This window comes from Esox lucius, chromosome 5 (genome assembly GCF_011004845.1).
Source record: "Esox lucius isolate fEsoLuc1 chromosome 5, fEsoLuc1.pri, whole genome shotgun sequence".
Lineage (NCBI taxonomy): Eukaryota > Metazoa > Chordata > Actinopteri > Esociformes > Esocidae > Esox > Esox lucius.
Window position 1 is genome coordinate 28120184 of NC_047573.1, and position 17470 is coordinate 28137653.

General features: G+C 42.3%; 2 protein-coding genes across 4 annotated transcripts in view; one reads left to right on the forward strand and one right to left on the reverse strand.

Moving 5' to 3' along the window:
* LOC117594493 (tripartite motif-containing protein 16-like) overlaps positions 1–3612 on the reverse strand; it is a 49980-nt gene extending 46368 nt beyond the window's left edge. Inside the window, exons 1-4 of one of the 2 annotated variants that reach the window (XM_034292141.1) lie at positions 2897–3579; positions 2259–2333; positions 1834–2067; positions 1544–1703 (exon numbers count right to left, since the gene is read on the reverse strand). In XM_034292141.1, the coding sequence (XP_034148032.1) occupies positions 1544–1703; positions 1834–2067; positions 2259–2333; positions 2897–3472 (1045 nt within the window). In that variant the 5' untranslated portion in view covers positions 3473–3579. Of the gene's footprint in view, positions 1–1543; positions 1704–1833; positions 2068–2258; positions 2334–2896 lie in introns of both variants that reach the window. The other variant, XM_034292140.1, reaches the window with a different exon arrangement.
* A 7754-nt stretch (positions 3613–11366) lies between these two features.
* LOC105007651 (gastrula zinc finger protein XlCGF26.1-like) lies at positions 11367–17042 on the forward strand. Of its 2 annotated transcripts, none has more exons than XM_010866649.4 (4): positions 11367–12245; positions 13594–13673; positions 13802–13958; positions 15197–17042. In XM_010866649.4, the coding sequence occupies exons 1-4, from the start codon at positions 12020–12022 to the stop codon at positions 16534–16536; spliced, it is 1803 nt and encodes a 600-aa protein (XP_010864951.3). In that variant the 5' UTR covers positions 11367–12019; the 3' UTR covers positions 16537–17042. The 2 variants fall into 2 exon arrangements, with proteins under 2 accessions (XP_010864951.3, XP_010864953.3); XM_010866651.4 differs by having other exon boundaries at positions 13597–13673.
* The last annotated feature ends 428 nt before the right edge of the window (positions 17043–17470 follow it).

Below are 17470 nucleotides of genomic sequence, written 5' to 3' on the forward strand. Positions count from 1 at the left end.
ACGTCCCAGAGGTTCTCAATACATAACGTCCCAGAGGTTCTTAATACGTAACGTCCCAGAGGTTCTCAATACATAACGTCCAAGAGGTTCTTAATACGTAACGTCCCAGAGGTTCTCAATACATAACGTCCAAGAGGTTCTTAATACGTAACGTCCCAGAGGTTCTCAGTGCATAACGTCCCAGAGGTTCTCAATACATAACGTCCCAGAGGTTCTCAGTGCATAACGTCCCAGAGGTTCTCAATACATAAAGTCCCAGAGGTTCTCAATACATAAAGTCCCAGAGGTTCTCAATACATAAAGTCCCAGAGGTTCTCAATACATAACGTCCCAGAGGTTCTCAATACATAAAGTCCCAGAGGTTCTCAATACATAACGTCCCAGAGGTTCTCAATACATAAAGTCCCAGAGGTTCTCAATACATAACGTCCCAGAGGTTCTCAATACATAACGTCCAAGAGGATCTCAATACATAACGTCCCAGAGGTTCTCAATACATAACAGCCCAGAGGTTCTCAATACATAACGTCCCAGAGGTTCTCAATACATAACGTCCCAGAGGTTCTCAATACATAACGTCCCAGAGGTTCTTAATACGTAACGTCCCAGAGGTTCTCAATACATAACGTCCAAGAGGTTCTTAATACGTAACGTCCCAGAGGTTCTCAATACATAACATCCAAGAGGTTCTTAATACGTAACGTCCCAGAGGTTCTCAGTGCATAACGTCCCAGAGGTTCTCAATACATAACATCCCAGAGGTTCTCAGTGCATAACGTCCCAGAGGTTCTCAATACATAACGTCCCAGAGGTTCTCAATACATAAAGTCCCAGAGGTTCTCAATACATAACGTCCCAGAGGTTCTCAATACATAACGCCCAAGAGGATCTCAATACATAACGTCCCAGAGGTTCTCAATACATAACGTCCCAAAAGTTCTCAATACATAACATCGTAGAGGTTCTCAATACATAATGTCCCAGAGGTTCTCAATACATAACGTCCCAGAGGTTCTCAATTGGATCTGGGGAATGTGAGGGCCAGTCAATGGCATCAGTGCCTTCATCATCCAAGAACTGCCTACACACTCTGTCTACATGAGGCTGGGCATTGTCCTGAACCAGGAGGAACCCAGGGCCCACTGCACCAGCGTCAGGGCTGACTATGGGTCTGAGGATTTCATCCTGGTACCTAACAGCAGTCAGGTTACTGTTGGCTACCATGTGTAGGTCTGTGTGATCCTCCAAGGATATGCCTCCCCAGACCATCACTGACCCACCGCCAAACTGGTCATGCTGGATGATGTTGCAGGCAGCATAATAATCACCATGGTGTCTCGAAACTCTTTTACACCTGTCACATGTGATCAGTGTGAACAACAATAACTGTTGACAGATCCCAGATTTCTACTTGATAACTACATTTATTCACTGAAGATATTGAGGTCATTCATACTCTTCTGCTCCTTTATCCTTCCCCTTCTATCCTTCTATGATGAGTAAAAACACAACGTTTAATGTTATAACAATCATTTTGACCAACCTTGCCCAGATATCCGGTCCATTTCCTTTTTGCATACATCCTGTATTTGATCTTTCAGTTCAGAGACTGATTTCTTGACATGCTCAAAGGAGATATGTGGATAGACAGTGATACTGGGTAAGACCTCAGATCCAGGAGAGACACAGAGAGACTGGAAACTCTACAGAGAGGGAAAGAAGCAATAGGTTTTGACATAGACAGACAGTGAATTAAGTTCCAGTCCATTTCACCCGTAAAGAAGTCAAGAGGGATCCATTACAGAGTATTGTAAGGTAAGTTAGTGATGTCACCTGCAGGAAATGGATGTGATCCTCTGTGTGTGAGAGCTGCTTCAACTCAACATCTCTCCTCCTCAGCTCAGCAACCTCCTGCTCCAGTTGTTCCAAGAGTCCATCAGCCCAACTCACTTCAGCCTTCTCCTGAGCTCTGATCAGCTCCTTCAACTCAGAGCGTCTTTTCTCAATGTAGCAGATCAGCTCAGTAAAGATCCTCTCACTGTCCTCCACTGCTGCCTGTGCAGAGTGCTGTTAGGACACAGAGAGGGAAGTGGGTCTAATTTAAGTTAATTCACTCTGCTATCACCAAGATTACAGACAGATTGTAAATGTAAATATACAGTGCCAGTCCAAAGTTTAGATACACTAATCCATTCAGTGGGTGTGTCCAAACTTCTGATTGGTCCTGTACATGTATTTATATCAGCCACAACACTCACCTTCAGAGTGTCCACAGTCTGTCTCAACTCCTGAATCTTCTTCTCTCTCTCCCCAATTCTCTTTCCAAACTGTCTCTGCAGAGAAATACATCATAAACAAATGTAATGAGCATGGTGTAGTGATTTTGAATTATATCATATTTATTATTATAATCAGGATTCTTTGTTCTTTCTTATATTTTCGGATATGGTCTGTACATATAGTAGGTACATATAGTCGGTACATATAGTCTGTATATATAGTCAGTATATATAGTCGGTACATATAGTCGATATATATTATCACTCTGATCTCAGATCCTTGGTTACCATGTTTGATCCGACTGTCAACTACAGAACGTTGTATCTGAATCAGACGGATAACAGATAAAATGTTGTATTTTGAACATATCTGTGAATACCACTAGTTTGTGGTACAGGGCCAATATACTACAGATTAAGGCTTTACTTTAACCATCATTTAATCAGGCAAGTTGATTATGATCCAGTTCCTTTCATATCAACCACCTGGGGAAATGTTACAGGGGAGGCAGAAGAAATTAGGATGAACTGTCTTGATCAGGAACTGACTGACATAGATACAGTATCTCCTTGATGTTTGGGGGATCAGAACCAAGGACATTACAAACATTAGTTACCTGTTTCTCAGTCCTTTCTGCTGCAACTGAGACTGTATCATGTCCTTTATGTTCATCCATTGTACAGAGCAGACAAATACACTGCTGATCAGTACGACAGTAAACCTCCAGTAGTTTGTCATGATGAGAACAGATCTTTTCCTGTAGTTGTGTGGAGGCCTGGACCAACTTGTGCTTTTTAAAGGCAGGAGATTCATAGTGAGGCTGGAGGTGAGTCTCACAGAAAGAGGCCAGACACACCAGACAGGACTTGACAGCTTTGAGCTTTCTCCCAGTGCAGGAATCACACTCCACATCTCCAGGTCCAGCATAATAAAGATCAGAAGGAGCAGCTTGGAGTCTTGTCTTCTTCAGATTCTCCACCAATTCATCCAGGATGGTGTTCCTGTTTAGAATAGGTTTTGGTATGAAGGTTTGTCTGCACTGGGGGCAGCTGTAGATACCCTTGTCATCTTCCTGATCCAAACAGCCCTTAATACAGCCCATACAGTAGCTGTGTCCACAGGGAATAGTTACTGGATCCTTCAGTAGATCTAAACAGATTGAACAACTGATTGAGTTTATAGCCTGTGCCATTTTTCACACACATATAAACAGAGAAAAAAGAACAAGAGATTACTTTCGTTTTCCTTGAACTGCTTTTTTTCAGAGGAGTGGTTTGTTTTCTGTGACTTCCTGGTTCTGTGGTGAACTCAGATGTCAGATATCAGGTCTGGCCAGTAGAGGGCATTATTGATCTATCATAGCCAGAGTAAATAGTCTCAATTCTGTGTTACCTTCAAGGTCTAGGTCATCATTTCTCCCAATTCAAGAACAATTAGCATAACAGCAGAAGTGACAGCCTGTGAGTGCAGAAAGAGAATGCATGTCAAACAATTAGAGATCTCACATATTTACTAAAACTTTCTCTGTATCTCAAACCTGTGAAAGGACCTGACATTTTTAAAGTGACCTGTTAGTGTTAGTGACCTATCCTTAGAAAGACATAACTAGACTCTGTACAGCACCATAAACTGTCCATCCCTATATACCTGAGAGAAGATACACTAGTTAATGCTTTATTATACAAAACCCTCTTCAGCCTCACTCCCCCATCTGAGATCTACTTTTGTCAACATTGCCTCTTTTAAAGACTTAATCACTAACACATTTACTGACACCTGCAACTTCTTCATGAGATGTGCCTTTTAATTGTGGTTTTGTCAAGTTGTTGTCTTTTTCTATTGTCTCAATATATCTGTTTCCTGCTGTATAGTTTTTAATTTTCTGCTACCAGGTAAAAGTAGTGGGATATCAAGAAATACACCTATTTTTTATACAACTGAAAACACACGTCAGACCATGTAGTCTACCAATAATGAAATGAATAATTATTTTATTTAATATACTCTATCTAATGCAGTTAATTGGTCTAAAGTTACAAATGTAATCATTTTAATGAAAATCATGTCTGGATTTACAAGTAACCAAGCAATACCACTCTGCTTGTCAAATGTCAAATCAGCTAAACCCACAGTTATTATGAATCCAGTTTTGAAGATATCATAAAATAAATGAATTAGGCCCTAATCTATGGATTTCACATGACTGGGAACATTGATGTGGATCTGTTGATCACAAAAAACAGGTGTATCAGAAAACCAATCTGTATCAGAACTGACCATTTGCCTAATTTTCCTGATGCAGCACAACACATGTTCTCATAGAGTAGATCAGACTGTTTATTGTGGCCTGTAGATTGTTGTCTCACTACTCTTCAGTGTCTGTAACCAAGTTACTGGATATTGTCTGGAACTAGAACACTGTTGGATCCTGAACATTCCAAACATGCTCAATGGGTGACCTGTCTGGTGAGTATGGAGACGTGGCAGAACTGAGACATTTTCTGCTTCCAGGAAGTGTTTGCTGATCCTTGTGACATGTGGCTGTGCATGTTAATGCTACCGATCAAGAAGCTGTGTGAGAATACTAGAGACCTTTAAACTGGAATGTCAGGTGGTCTCCTCAGAGTGTCACCAGAGTAAGACAGTGGTTCAGTCAGAGTCTGACACTCCCAGTAGTCAATGTCTAAGTGTGTCTAGTTTCCATCCAAGTCAGGAACTCCGACCACTCCCCCGGCCCGTCCTGGCAATAGGACCTCAGGAAGCTCCCCAGGTTTTGGTTCCCACGCTCCACCTGCCAATTCGCTTCAGGGTGAAACCCGGAGGTGAGACTGACCGAGACCCCCAACCAGCCCATAAAGGCCCTCCAGAACCTGGACGTAAATTGGGAACCCCGGTCAGAGACTATGTCCTCTGGAACCACATAGTGCCGGAAGAGGTGAGTAAACAGCGCCTCTGCGGTCTGTAGAGCCGTTGGGAGATCGGGGAGAGGGAGGAATTGGCAGGCCTTTAAAAACTGGTCCACAACAACCAGGATCGTGGTATTGCCAAGCGAGAGGGGAAGATCAGTCAAAAAATCAATGGACAGGTGAGACCATGGTCGTTGTGGAGCGGGCAAAGGATGTAACTTACCTGCCGGAAGGTGTCTAGGTGCCTTACACTGAGCGCACACCGAACAGGAGGACACGTACACTCTCACATCCTTGGCCAGACCAGGCCACCAGTACTTGTCGGTAAGGCAGCGCACAGTACGGTCTATGCCTGGGTGACCCGTGGAAGGGGACGTGTGGGCCCAGTAGATGAGACGGTCACGAACATCCAGCAGCACGTACTGGCGATCCGCAGGACACTGAGGAGGCCCGGGATCGCTGCTTACTGCACGCTGAATGTCCGCGTCCTCGTCCCACACTACCGGCGCCACAATGCAAGAGGCAGGCAGAATCGGTGCATCATCCACCCGCCTCTCACCCACATCGCATAGCCGGGACAGCGCGTCTGCCTTGGCATTCTTTGTACCCGAAACGTACCAAAGTGTGAAATATGAACGACAGTGATGGGTCGGGGTGAGCCAGAACAGTGGCAGAGGGGAACATTCTCTTCAGAGTGCGAAACGCTTTGTCTGCCTCATCCAGGTGATCCGGCTCGGCCCACCCTTCAACAAGGATGTAATAGGAGCTGCCACCTTGCTGAAGCCCCGTATAAACCTACGGTCGAAATTGGCAAACCCAATAAACCGCTGTACTGCCTTAACCGAGGTAGGAACGAGCCAATTACGCACGGCCGACACGCGATTAACCTCCATCTCCACCCCACCGGCGGAAATTTGAAACCCGAGAAAGGAAATGGCTCGCTGGAAGAACACGCATTTCTCTGCCTTAGCGCATATACCATGCTCCAACAACCGCCTCAACACCCTGCGAACGAGAGACACATGTTCAGCACGCATACACTAGGATGTCATCAATGTAAACCACCACTCCGCGCCCCATCATGTCCCTAAACACATCGTTCACAAAGGACTGAAACACTGCCGGGGCATTCATCAACCCATACGGCATCACCAGGTATTCGTAGTGACCCGTGGTGGTGCTGAAGGCCATCTTCCACTTGTCTCTCACTCGGATTCTCACCAAATTGTACGCGCTTCTGAGGTCCAGTTTTGTGAAGAAGCGCGCCCCATGCATTGAATCGATGTAATGGGAAATCAGGGGAATAGGATGGGAGTACCGGACCGTTATCTTGTTTAACGCCCTGTAGTCAATGCATGGACGCAAACCCCCATCCTTCTTCCGCACAAAAAAAAAATATTGAGGAGGCGGGAGAGGTGGAACGGCGGATCTGCCCCTGCCGCAGGGATTCGGCCACATAGTTCTCCACCGCCGCTGTCTGTGTCTATCGCACAGTCCCCGGACCGATGTGGTGGTAATTGGCTAGCCGTGGTTTTCAAAAATACCAAGGCTAAATCGGCATATTCCGGAGGAATGCGCACTGCAGAGACATTGTCTGGACTTTCCACCGACGTCGCACCAACGGAAACACCCAGACACCTCTCCTGACACCCCTGATACCACCCTGTCTACACCCTCTGCTACCAGGAAATGGTAGGATCGTGTCCCGACAACCACCGGAAAAGCAGGAGAACGAATAACGTGACACTCAATCTGTTCTGTATGGGAGTGTTGGATAGTCAAAGTGAGGGGCACCGTGATGTTCTCTACTGATCCAGTACCCAGAGGTTTACTGTCGAAGCCCTTAGTCATGTGATTCACAGAGAGCCCTGACAGTGTGTGTGGTCTACTCACCTGACTCGGTTTAGGGGTGTCAGGCTTCCTCCTCTCAACCCTTCTCTGTTGGTAGCAGTGGGAGGCAGAGTGCCCCTTCCTCCCACAAAAGGAGCACTCCCTATACCGCACCGTCTCCCTCTGTGCAGCACCTCCCACCTCCATGGGCTCAGGCCTGACGACGGGGTGTGCCGGAGGGGGCAGATCATTCTGAGTCTGCGGGTGGCCCGGAAGACGCAGAATGACAGCTGAACAGCTCTCAATTTTGAACACACTTTGGAATTAGCTCAATGAAATCTGTTGTCCCTTTTAATTAAACCTGTGAATGTAACTCAGTTAAGAGTGGAGTCGAGTCCACTAGACTTTGTGCCCTGCAGACCCACATGTTTTCTGGCTGAAGAACGTTATCTGGAGACTGTGAGTAGGGCACACTCAGTTATACAGGGACAGGTGTAAATAGGGAACACTCAGTTATACAGGGACAGGTGTAAATAGGGAACACTCAGTTATACAGGGACAGGTGTGAGTAGGGCACACTCAGTAATACAGGGACAGGTGTGCCCCGATTGGCTGAGCCATAGTGCATATTCATTTTTCAGGGATGGATGTGTACACAGAGGCGTAAAACATAATTAAGTTGAATAGGCTAAAGTATGAATGAGTTGGTCTAAAATATTTCCCAACTGCAGTTGTGTAAGATACTGTAATGGAGTTGTTGCACTACTCTCCTGGTACAGCCCTCTAGGCATCTGGGGGGGACTAATGGTTTGCCCGTGGGGTTAATTGAGAGGGTCTGTCTGGAGTCCTCTCATGTCAATTACTCGATTCACTGAAAAGTCCGCTCATGGTTCCAATTAGATGTACTTCCAAAGTCATCACAAATGTTCTGCTCCTCCAAACGTCAGACAGTCAGTTATGAACCATTTCTTGGAAGGCCGGTGTAACAGAACGTAAAAGTCAGATGTATATTCCCAGGTGTTGTCCTTCAGAGCTCAAATGCAGACACAGCTCTGGTTGTCTTCATTCTAGCTGCTTTATCAGCCAGGTCAGGAGAATCTGTGTGTTCTCCTTTGTGAATGCCAAGATGACCAGTTTTAGCTAAAGGCTCTATAGCTGCAGGCTGGATTGGAAGTGATGGTTACTAGTACCAGAAAATTCACTTTTCCCTCAGTGACTTCAATTCACTGTGCCTAACCTTTAAACACCTCATGTAGCGTGTCGTCGACCCCAGGTTCCTCTCTCAGCTACCTGGACAGCAGATGAGATGTACCTGGTATGGACCCAACCAGCGTAGCATGATGTCGTGCAGTTGGTCTTTCTGCGCCCCCGTAAACGTTGTCCAGAACTGGAGCTTTCCTTCACCTCCATCCTCTCGGTTGGAGGTTGCCTTCTCCATCACATGGCAGAATCATCAGGACTAGAATTAGTCCAGCTCACAGGAATCCGGCATCATGTAGACGTGCAGCGCCCCAGAGTAGACTCCACTCGTAGCTGTAGGACAGGACAGTCTGTGTGTGTGTGTGTGTGTGTATGAGATCCGTCTTATCTCAGCCCACCTCACAGTTGTCCTTTAAGTCAAACTCAGTCTCTCTCTGGGATCCAACAAGTCCTCTATTGCCGAATCGCTTTCAAGTGTCCTGTACCTGAAGTGTGAATTATCCTTGAGAAGATTAGTTGCAACTGCACAGTAAACCATCACAAATATGTCCATTACATTATCTTGTTGCATCTCGCTGATGCATTAGAACCACACACTATCAAACACTCAAACCCTATATTTCCTATGTCTTTCCACTTCCCCTGTCCAAACAGACCAGAACAGCTGCAATCAGTAACAGTATTGTTAAAACATTAACATTTCTGGTGCTTCTGTTCTGCTAGTGTAGCAAAATAACAATTCCACTCTTTTCTAAGTACAGAAGAACACAATTTCTCATTACTGTTTCAATTACTCATCAGTTAAGATAGTTTGCTTACATTGAAGTACCATTCTCTAATAGTAGTCCATGAACAATTCTCAGTTCACCTGTATAATTTGCATCTGATTGTGTTGTATCGGAACTACAATCAAATTCACCATTGTTTCACATAAAGGATCAAATACCTTATTGCAAATCAAAACATTTCACACCATCTTGAAGGTCAGCTAACATAACAGTTATTTAGCCTAATTTCTCTACAAGATGAAACTCAGTGTGAATGTCTCCAAGTCTCCTATAATCCTAGCACATAAAGACACTTCAGTAATCCTGTCATAAATCATGACCCCCCCCCCCTTTTTGCCCTATCCCAAGAGCTCAACCTGGAGTGGGGGATGGTCTATTAACCTAAGAACAGATCCAATCTCATAGGACAGAGGGGTGTTATCTTGAGGCCAGACAATAGTAAACAAACATTTTTGTCTCATCATTCACCTCACAGAAACATCTGTTAACCATTAACATTCCAATGATTGCCTACTAGGACAGAAATTACATTTGAATTAGAAAACCCAATTTTGATACTGTCCCCAGTAAGTTTGCGTCTCTTCTAAGAGAGTTCAAACATGTAAGGAATAACAAAATGTGCTCCCTGCACGTTTTTACCCACTTATTCCATAATGCATGAGATCAATATGATTACTTCTAATCAAATATTAAACAAACTGAACAGTAAGACTCCCATCAAATTCGTTATTTCTTAGCTAAGCCATTTCAAAATGGTAAGATTTATTCTACTCAACCATAACCATGTTAGAGTTTATATACATATTCAGAAAAACTAAATTCTTCATGTAACTCTTTAAGTACTTATTTAATTCGCTTTGAACTCTAAGTTCAACTCTTTATCATCATAGATAATCATTTCATACAATCCCCCCCTGCTTTCACGACAGAGTCAACGGAAAATGACTCCAAGTGAAAGCAGAACCATAACAGGACAGACATGAAAAGAAAATCAACAGTTGGGAGAAATCTAACAGTCAGTCAATAAAAGTCGCAAACCAAACATCTAACAAAATCAAATGTGAAAATGATGAAAACATCCACAAAGAAAATCAAATAACAACTGTGCCACACGGTCGCTCATGTGAAGGAAGCATATTGAAACAACTCCCAAATTAGCATATCAAAATTAGCCTTTCCACAGGCAACGGCCAAACCAAGGTGAAACTACACAAGCATCATGACACAAAAAGTCTAGGGAATTTTCTCAACTTAGATGCATGTCCATGTACTTCAAAAGAGCGGCGATCAGACAAAAATCGTTACTGTCATGCAACGACAGCAAGATTGTTCTAGCAATGAACAATGTTGGATGACTTAAGGTCTAAATTGATGGCTAATCAGTCATTTGGATTGTGGCCAATGGAATGTAAAATGCCAGCAACAATTGCAAATACACAGCGCCCCTTGATTTCTTTGCATATAATCACTGTACAGAGTCTCCTGAACATTTCCTACAATACATTCACTGCGGCATATAGAACAGTTTTTTTTATAGCCCAATATATATTTAATATCCATTGAGTTACATTGTGGCCAACGGGGTGGGCGGAGTAAAACACCAGCAACAATTGCAAATACACAGTACCCCTTGATTTCTTTGAATATAATTACTATATCAACTCTCCTGAACATTTCCTACAATACATTCACTGTGGCATATGGAACAGTTTTTTCTGTAAAGGGCAATATGTATTTAATATCAATTGAGTTGCATGGGATGGGTGGAGTAAAATGCCAGCAACAATTGCAAATACACAGTGCCCCTTGATTCTTTTACACATAAACACTCTATATAGTGTCCTAAACATTTCCTACAATACATTCCCTGTGGCGTATAGAATAGTTTTTTCTGTATGAGTCAATATGTATTTCATATCCATTAAGTTGCATTGTGGAAAAAGAGGGTGTGGAAATATTGTGTTGCTAGATGTAGCACACCGTTCCCCATGATTAGACAGGTTTGTCTTACTCTACACATTCTCCTGGACATTTCCTACACTGCTTTCTCTGTGGAATATTCAATAGTTTATGAGCTATGAGGCAATATGTATTCCATATTCTGTCATTGCCATTGTCTGAATTTTACCCTTGGAACGTGTTTTAACACCCACTTTTTATCGAAATTACTCTTAAATATGATCATATTTGAATTGTTGCCAATGTTTTGAGAGGTACATGTTCTCAAAAAATTTATAAACTCAATTTATCTCAGTTTTTAAGTAATTCGTTAGTCTCTTTTTTTTTGAAAAATTCCAGATTTTCGTGACCCGGAAGTGTTTCTTTAATGTTGCTCACTAGACGCTGATAGGTAGAAGATATACGGAAGCAAAGCTGGTCTCTTTATTACGGGTTTCCTATGCTTTGCTATGTTATAAAACTATTTGTTGTATTCCATAAAGCGTTTCCAACCAACATTGTTTGACCACCCTTCATTTTTTCCTCGTTTAGTGGGTATGGCGATATGAGATTGGATGCAGATTGACGTTTTTACAGGACTGAACGAAACCTGGATGGGCATTTTCTTCATTCAACCACCTCGAAAGCTTTTTGGTCAATTTAAAACCGAAACATTGAACGGTTTTCAGACATTCTTGCGAATGTATTTTAGTACAGTTATTTGGACTTTACTTCAAAGAAACATAAGCGTAAGTTGCTTATTAAATGTGTTGACATTGATACTGAGCAAATGGTAGCTAGCTAACATTTGCGACTACATTAGCTCAGTGAGCGACTTTCGCCCGAATAAAGAAGGGGAGGTCCACTGGACGGAGAGGAAAAACTCAAAGCAGAGCATTTTAATTAAAGGAGAATACGAAGATATGACAGCGAAAGGACACGAAGAATGTTTCAGAATAAAGAAAAAGGAAACGTAATTATCGAGTAGCACGCTAAAAGAAGAATAAAGTACACTTTGAAGTGAAAGAGGAAGAGCTGATTAAGGTTTTCTCAGTGGAAAAGGGACAAGCTTTCAGAATGGATGATGTTACAGTTGAAGAGAAATACATGTTTCGGTTGCAAGAGGGGAGAGGGACTATCCCAACGAAAGAGGAGGATGGCGATTTGGGAATAAAAGTGAATGAGGAGGCAATCACATTTGTTACAGTGAAGGAGGAGAAAGATACTTTTGCAGAGAATCAGGAGGAATACGTTTTAAAAGTGAAGGAAGAAGAAATAGAGGAGGAAACTCTAATTAACGGCCGTGAGTATTACACCAGCAAGCATAAATAATGTAGTAGTTAAACAGATGTATGTTTATGTTTTACGAGGCATTCTAACTGGAGTTAACTGAGATATTCAAAACAAGTGCTAAACCTGCAGCAGTGGGTTTGTGCCTGACATAAGCAGTACAGAAGTGTGGTGCAAAAGGGTCTCAAGGATCCTGAAAAGGTCTGTATATAGAAACGGTCTAAGACGGGTTCTCAGAAATACAGAAAGGGTTGAAAATATATTTCACCACCATCCTTTTAGAATTTTGAAGTAGTCCAGAAGGTTGGCCTAATTATTACTATTTTCTAAAAGTTACTGTACTCTAATATTTTCTTAGTGGCAAGGTAAATTATAACCATACGCACTGGTACTCTACAGCGCGTGGCACCTAAAGCCCCCTGCACTGCTGTCCATAGTGCTTGGAAGCTCGCTGTCCGCTTGACAATAGTCTTACCAGCTGCTGACAGCCCACCATAAGAGGCCAGTGTCAACTAGTGATGGCCATTCGAGGCTTCATTAGTGTTATTTTAGCAGCAGGATTTATTTTGAAAAGGAAAATCTCAGTTAGCACTGCTAGCATAACGTCCTGCTGCTAGAAGAACGGTAATGAAGCCTGGAATGGCCATCACTAGTGTCAACACCCTCTCCATAAGAAACATTCGGGTGTTGACATTCAACTTCCTCAGTCTGCTGTTGGTACAATTGATTCATTTATTATTAGGTCATTGGTGTTTACAGACAATAACACTGGGAAGGTCGGAGAGGTCAGTTCCTTGAGAAAAGCCAGTACATTTGCACCTCGGATGAGAGGAGTTTAACTTGACTTGCTCCTCTGAAGGAACCTTCAGCCTACCTGTAGTCTGGAGAGTCACACAGATGCAGCAACCTGTTAAAAGCATGAGAGAATTCTGGGGAAAGGATACACAGAAGGGAGGCCTAGTCATTGGTTGCTGGATAATATAACTGAAATATCCCAAGTGGGCAGAGCTGTTTAATTCCTGAGGGCTGTACTAGGTAGCAGGATTAAGGTGCTAGTGAGCTTACTTTGGTCAATTCTGAATTTAACTAAAAATTAACTGGTGAAGTTGGCCTTACCAGTTACCTGTGTCCATTTCTATGGCAACTAATCCTTAAGCTTTAGCCTGCTCCATGGGCCGACTTGTTCCCCATTATCCTGAATCAAGTGTCTGAGCTGTAACTTGAGGATCAATTCCATTTTAATTTTCATCACCATATCTTTGTTTGGAATGCCATGATGAAATATATGCCCATTGTAAGACCTTGTGTTTGCAGTAGGAGGTCATCAGTTGATATCTGTTTTGATGTTCTCTTTCACACAGCAGGATCCTCTGAAGAGCCTCAACAACATCCTTATGCTGCCATGGCAGAGAAGTGTTACTCAAGATCAGAAGACCACATGGTACAGCTGGGTCTGGTTCTGCACAGCTCTATCAGGAGCAGAGACCACCTTCTGTTGAGCGCTTTATTACAACGGTGCTGTCAGCATCCATCATAATGTGTCTCTCTTGGTCTTTTTGTTATTACCAGGACATTACTAGCCTTCCTCCGGGTCTTGTGTCTCCTGACAACACCTTACTGCTGGTTCTGAAGAGGGTGTCTGTGCGGCTGGTCGATTGCAGGAAAACATGGAGGATGAGTTCAACTGAGATAGAAGACAAGAAAGAAGTAGACATAATCCTGCAAAGTAAGGGCCATTTTATTGTTTTAACAAAATAAAATGTACACATTGGTCTCTGTTACCCGAGGAGGAAGATGAACTTGTGAATGTAATGGATATCATAAAATGTAGACGGAATCCTTTCCTCCCCAAAACAATTCTATATTTGACACATCATGTAATGTTAACCTATTTAAAAGTATGGTTAGGGATTTGGGGATGTATTCATTGTTGTATATCCTACTTACCTGGATTCACATGGAGACCTTCATGCTCAGCATCTAGTTTAAAGGAAGTTGACGGTAGAATATCGTCTGGTATTGCTGGTATCTACTTGACAGGGTCTCTCAAAAGCTGGCTAGATGGTCTTTTGTTTCGCCCCACTTCCTGCATGTTCTACTGTTGTGGGAATCTCCAACATGTGATATCTTTCCCACATGACCACCAACACAATATAACTTTACACCGTTTAATAACAGTCCATTAGAAATGCTCACCTGGATCAGGTGTGAATCAACTGAATGCAAGATTAGAAGTGAAGCTAATTTAAGCTAATTTCTCAAATGATATATTTTAGCTTTTAACATGGCATTTTAAAGACATGTTGTTATTTTGGTGCACATTGAATAGAGTCATGAGTGCATTCTGTAGTGGCAAGTCAAAAACATCTGTAATGAACATAAACAGCAAAATTACAACAAGACACATTTTCATTGAATAAAGCTTAAAAAGTGTGTGCAAGATGAATGTAATTCTTGAAAATCCATTTAAACTGCTGTGCTATACATACCAAAACATACCTTAATATTGTTTTAAGACACCTACTGTTCTGTTGATAATAATTTTTTATGTACTGTTAATGTGAGCACTCTTTAAATGTCTGGACGTTTTCTTCCAACCTGGTTTTTGTATGTGGCTAATCTGAGCACTCAAAACCTTGCTATATGACCTCTGTAAATTCAACAGAACTATAGTCATTGATGATAACAAAGCTGCTAGAAGTGCAGAGAGTGTTTTTAGGCATTTCCAGGCATTCCTCAACATTGCATCCTGAAATTGTCTTGCATGACAATAGAAAAATGAAAGGATGAATCCTAAGCTGGAATGTGAAGTTAAGTGATGTTGGCTAGTTTAAGTCCTGTGTATTTCTTGCTTCAATCTTACTCTAGGCCTTTATTCGTGTTTAGTATTTATCCTGTAGTAATTTAGAAGATGCTCGTAGCCAGAGTGACTTATTTACTAACTACTCTGTTTTCTTTTGGCAGAAGCGAGTCAGGACTCAGAGCAGCCAGAGACGTCCCAACCAACAAAACCACACTACTGCTCTCACTGTGGAATGAGTTTTACCAAGTTAAAGAACCTAAAAAAGCATGAGAGAATGCACACTGGGGAGAAGGCTTTCCACTGCTCTGTGTGTGCAAAGGGTTTTACCAATTTAGCATCCCTGAAAAGACACGAGAGGAGGCACACAGGAGGGAAACCCCTTCACTGTTTCCAGTGTGGCAAAAGATTTGCCCAGTTAAGTGAACTGAGAAAACATGAGAGAACACACACAGGAGAGAGAAAACACACAGGGGAAAACCCATTTAACTGCCCCCAGTGCGGAAAATGTTTTACCAAGTTAAAGAATTTAAAAGCACATGAGCGAATACACACAGTGGAGAAGCCTTTCCATTGCAGCCAATGCACAAAGAGATTTATCTGTTTGATTAGACTGAAAAGACATCAGTGGACGCACATTAGAGATAAGCCTCATCTCTGCTCCCAGTGTGGGAAGAGTTTTATTTTGTTAAGACAGCTTGAGAAACACGAGAGAACACACACAGGAGAGAAGCCTTTCCACTGCTCCTTGTGTGGGAAGAGTTTTTCAGACTCCGAAAACCTGAAAAAACATATGAGGAGACATACGGACGAGAGGCCTTTTAACTGCTCTCAATGTGGCAAGTGTTTCACGTTGGTAGAAAATTTAAAAGCCCATGAGCGAATACACACAGGCAAAAAGCCTTATTACTGCTTCCAATGTGAAAAGAGATTTTCCTCATCAGGGGGACTGAAGTCACACAAGAAGACTCACTCAGGAGAGAAGCCTTTCAAATGTTCCTATTGTGGAAGGACATTTTCCTGGTTAGCGAGTCTGAAAAGACATGAGAGGACACACACAGGAGAGAAATCTTATAACTGCTCCCAATGTGGTAAGAGTTTTACCCGGTTAGGGTCCTTGAAAATGCATGAGATAATACACACAGGGGAAACGCGAAAGAAGCCTTTCCATTGCTCTCTTTGTGCAAAGAGTTTTACAGAGTCAGGCAACTTGAAAAGGCACGAGAGGACGCACACAGGAGAAAAGCCTTTTCACTGTGCTCAATGCAGGAAGAGTTTTACCTTGTTAGCTAACCTGAAAGGGCATGAGCGAATACACACAGGTGAGAAGCCTTACCAATGCTCCCAATGCAGAAAGAGTTTCACATTGTTAGGAAACCTGAAAAAGCATGAGCGAATACACACCGGTGAGAAGCCTTACCAATGCTCAGATTGTGGGAAGGCATATTCTTCATCACAGTCACTTAAAAGTCACATGAGAATCCACACCGGAAAGAAGCCATAATATTTTACATGTAAGTAATTTCACAGATGCTGTGAATGTCTAGGTGGGACAACCAGTAGTAGTAGTTGTAGTAGTAGTAGTAGTGCACCTTACTCTGTGAACTTGCAATGAGCCAAGTGATGTAAAGGAAAGGAGGAAAATAAATAATTGCCAGCACTAGTTCATGCCATCTGTGGGGTGGTGTGTGTCAAGTCACCTCTCGTTTAGTGACCAAAGCAAATAAAAACAATTGAAGTACAAAAGAGAACCATAAATGTTTTTACATTAAACAGAAATCGTTAATTGAGAAACTGATTCTAAAATGACAAATTGTATTGTTGTCGATAAACAGATTCAATGTACATACTCCCTCAATAAATGTTTTTTTTTTTGTTCCATTTAAAACTGCGTTTAATGTTGTCCTTGACAAACGCGGATAGTCAAGTGCTATTTGCATATGAACATTTTCTCCATCCATTTCTGACAGTTCTCTAGTGGATTAATTACAGTGAGGGAAAAAAATATTTGATGCCCTGCTGATTTTGTATATTTGCCCACTGACAAAGAAATGATCAGTCTATAATTTTAATGGTAGGTTTATTTGAACAGTGATAGACAGAATAACAACGAATAAATCCAGAAAAACACGTCAAACATTTTTTTTAGTGATTTGCAGATTAATGAGTGAAATAAGTAAATAAGTATGATCCCCTCTCAATCAGAAAGATTAGGAGCATGCTCTTAAAGGGAGCGCTCCTGATCTCAGTTTGTTACCTGTATAAAAGACACCTGTCCACAGAAGCAATCAATCAGATTCCAAACTCTCCACCATGGCCAAGACTAAAGAGCTGTCCAAGGATGTCAGGGACAAGATTGTAGAATTACACAAGGCTGGAATGGGCTACAAGACCATCGGCAAGCAGCTTGGTGAGAAGGTGACAACAGTTGGTGCGAT